The 3,673-nt window shown below is 38.1% G+C and overlaps 1 protein-coding gene across 1 annotated transcript; it reads right to left on the reverse strand.

Annotated features, from left to right (window-relative positions):
- Positions 1–1,723: 1,723 nt before the first annotated feature.
- Positions 1,724–2,659, reverse strand: LOC113176408 (olfactory receptor 8G50-like). The gene has a single exon (XM_026380892.2). The coding sequence runs from the start codon at positions 2,654–2,656 to the stop codon at positions 1,724–1,726; it is 933 nt and encodes a 310-aa protein (XP_026236677.2). The 5' UTR covers positions 2,657–2,659.
- Positions 2,660–3,673: the final 1,014 nt, after the last annotated feature.

Raw genomic sequence — 3,673 nt, forward strand, 5'->3', positions numbered from 1 at the left:
TGATTATTTTATTATCAAACTCCTGCTTTGTGTACCCTTCATACAGTCACACATGCAATAGTTCCATGGACATTTGGACTACTCTGATGCTAGGAACCCTTAACTCTACATGCCACTCCTGATGGAGAATAAGAACTTTGGGTTTCCTTCCTTTAGATGTCATGTCTTTTTAGCAGGAAGTAGTCTGAATGAGTCAACATCCAAATACCCTAAAGAATTTAGGGGCCCAAAATCCTTAAGGGGGGATGGAAGGTGACAGATAAGTGTGGATTGTGGGAACAAGTGGTTAAAGGAGCACAATGTACAGAATTCCTACATGTTTTATTTTGCTGAAAAGCAGCCCCACCTGGCCTGAGGGGACAGGATATGTCACACTCATCAACAAAATGAGGCAGAGGGTGAAGGTCTAGTAGTCAGTATAGATGAGGAATAATGGGAGTTGAGAGAGGGTGGTGACTCATTATCACTGGTTATCAAACAGAGAAGACAATGGGTTGCAAACAGCTAACCTCTGGGATTACACTTCCCAGTTCTATGGGTTGCTAAAGATTAACCCTGTGCACTTGCTCCTTCCTGCTCTTAGACTGAGATGCAGAGAAAAAAATTAAAGGTGGGGCTGGGCGCAGTGGCACACACCTGTAATCCCAGCAGCTTGCCTGGCTTGCTCGGAAGGGTGAGGCAAGAAGATCCTGAGTTCAAAGCCAGCCTCAGCAAAAGTGAGGTGGTAAGCAACTCAGTGAGACTCTGACTCTAAATAAAATACAATCGAGAGCTGGGCATGTGGCTCAGTGGTTGAGTGCCCTGAGTTCAATCCCTGATACCACCCAAAAAAAGAGAAGGTCGGGGTTCTGATGTCTATTAAGGAGCAAGTCATGTCCACTACCATGGACACCCAGCTTTGGGACCCCTTCTATTTGGAGAAGTCTATTGCTATCTTTTTTCTCAAATAAAATGTGCTTTCTACACTTGTCATGGAATTTATCAAGTGTTCAGTCTTCAAAACTAGTGGAACCTGTTTCTCATATCCTAGACTGGTGTCACTATTATTATTTCCTGAATAGACATAATCTCATTACTCTTTAGGTTCCTCAGTAATCCTTAATATTGTTCTATACACTTAGTAAAAATTAGAGGTTATATTTTGTATATTCCAAATAGTTAAAGCTATTTATTTTTATTTTTTATTTATTTTTATGTGGTGCTGAGAATCAAACCAAGGGCTCCACAAGGGGAACGCACACACTCTGCCTCTGAGCCACAACCCTGGTCCTAAAACCATTTATTTTAGATCACTATTTCAGAAATGCTTGCTGAGACACTTAGTTAAGAAGGCCAGGTACATAAACTATTGATAATTACAAAGAATAATGATCATATAAATTTATTTACCTGATTTAATGTAAATGAATTTTGCCTGAAAATACTCATGTCTCAAGCATATAAAATATGAATACTATTTTACATTTTGAGAATTTTGAAGAACTTTTTCAAATATTGGGAGGTTCTACAGGTTACCCAGAGTAGATGGATTCTGGGGTTTCCCAGTGGGGTGCTGTCTTGAATGTGTCTGATGCTGTGAATCCAATCCTGTCCTTGGCAACTTTCTTCTACATAATCAAGTGCAAGCAAACCATCTCATGCTTTCTGGACTTCCATTGTTACAGAACTGCTTCCTTACTAAATCTGCACAAATTATAAATGTTTGCTAAAGAATAATTATCTTTCAGAAACTTCTATTTCCAAGGAGTTTACTTAGGGCCACTTTGACATCCTTATTCCTCAAGCTGTAGATCAGAGGGTTTAGCATGGGCACAATAATAGTGTAAAACACAGAAGACACTTTACCTTGGTCCACAGAGCTGACTGATGATGGCTGTAGGTACATGAATGCTAGAGAACCAAAGAAGAGACCAACAGCTGAGATGTGGGAGCTGCAGGTGCTGAAGGCTTTGGCTCTGCCCTCAGTGGAGCGAATGTGCAGGATGCTGGCTATGATGAAGATGTAGGAGCTAAGAATTGTCATGGTTGGTAAAAAGATGTTAAATGCACTTGATGACAGACCTACTACCTCATTTATAAATGTACTGGAGCAAGAGAGCTCTAGTAGAGGAAAAAAATCACAGAAGTAATGATTTATTATGTCATCCTTACAGAAAAGCACTCTTAGCATGTAGGTTGTGTGAACTATGGAACCAATCAAGCTCATGCTATATACCCCAAATACCAACCATAAACAGACTTGATTAGACATGGTAACATTGTACAGTAAGGGGTTACAGATGGCAACATAGCGGTCATATGCCATTACAGCCAACATGTGACACTCTGCAATTGCAAAACCAAGGAAAAAGTAGAATTGAGTCATGCATTCAGGGTAGGAGATGATGTTTTTCTCCATCACAAAGTTGACCAGCATTTTGGGGACAATCACAGTGGATTGACAGAGATCAATGAAGGAGAGATTGCTGAGGAGATAGTACATGGGGGTGTGCAGGTGAGAGCTCAGCCTAATCAGTGTGATCATGCCCAGGTTCCCCACCACTGTGAACACATAGATTCCTAGGAAGAGGAGGAAGAGGGGCAGCTGGAGCTCTGGTTTGTCTGTTAATCCAGCCAGGATGAACTCAGTCACAATGGAATAATTTCCTTCTGCCATTTTTTTTTTCTGAGAATTCTAAATAGGAAGAGAAAAAATTAAATATTTATTTTCTGATCACACAATGATTTGTATAAGAGAGACTTTAATTGTCTTTTTAGCCGGGTATTTTTTTTCAGTCCTTAATTATGTCAGTAGTCAATGATGTTGGTATCACAGGAATATGTGACATGTCAATAAATATCATATATAACTATCCCTATGTGTGTTATGTGCCTTAAAATATGTTATTAGTAGGACCCAGTCTCTGAACACACAAGGAATTGTTTTGGTAAATTTGAGTTTTCTGAGTATTTTCCATTGTTTTTGTAATCCTCTCCAGTCCTCTGCAGAGCAAATTCTTAATTTTTTTATGTAAAAAATAACAATAACATTTAAAGAAAAACACACTGAGATCATGTGTAATGATGAAAAACTGAAAGGCTTTCTTCCTAATGAACAAGGCAAGATATCCACTCCCTGCACTTTTATTCAACAGCATAGTACAGGTCAGGCTAGGGCAATCATAAAAAATTTATAATAAATTAATATTGGAAAACAAGAAGTAACACTATCTTTCTTATAAATAGCATAATCTTATGTATAGAAAATTTCACAAGGAATCTACCAAAATAACTGCTGGAACTAATAAAAGTGAAGGAAGGTGGTAGAATAGCCTATCAGCCAAATAACTCAGCACTGAGCAATCAAAAATCCTTTTGAAATAGCATGAACAATAAAATAAAATAAATAAGAATAAACAAAACATTAAATGCAATACATTTCACTTAAAATAAAAAGATAATTTTGAATTAAAACAGATCTCCATAAATGGAAAGACATCCAATTTCTTTAATCATGTGATTCCACCTGTGTAAACATTAGTACTACCCAGATGGATCTGGAATTCAGTGTCATTTCTTTCCAACTCCAAGCCCTGTTTTTTGTGGGCATTGATAGGCTGTTGTAGTCAGCTTTGTTACTACTGTGATTAAAAGACCTGAAAAGAACAATTTCAGAGAAGGTAAAGTATCTGGG

This window comes from Urocitellus parryii, chromosome 4 (genome assembly GCF_045843805.1).
Source record: "Urocitellus parryii isolate mUroPar1 chromosome 4, mUroPar1.hap1, whole genome shotgun sequence".
Classification (NCBI taxonomy): Eukaryota; Metazoa; Chordata; class Mammalia; order Rodentia; family Sciuridae; genus Urocitellus; species Urocitellus parryii.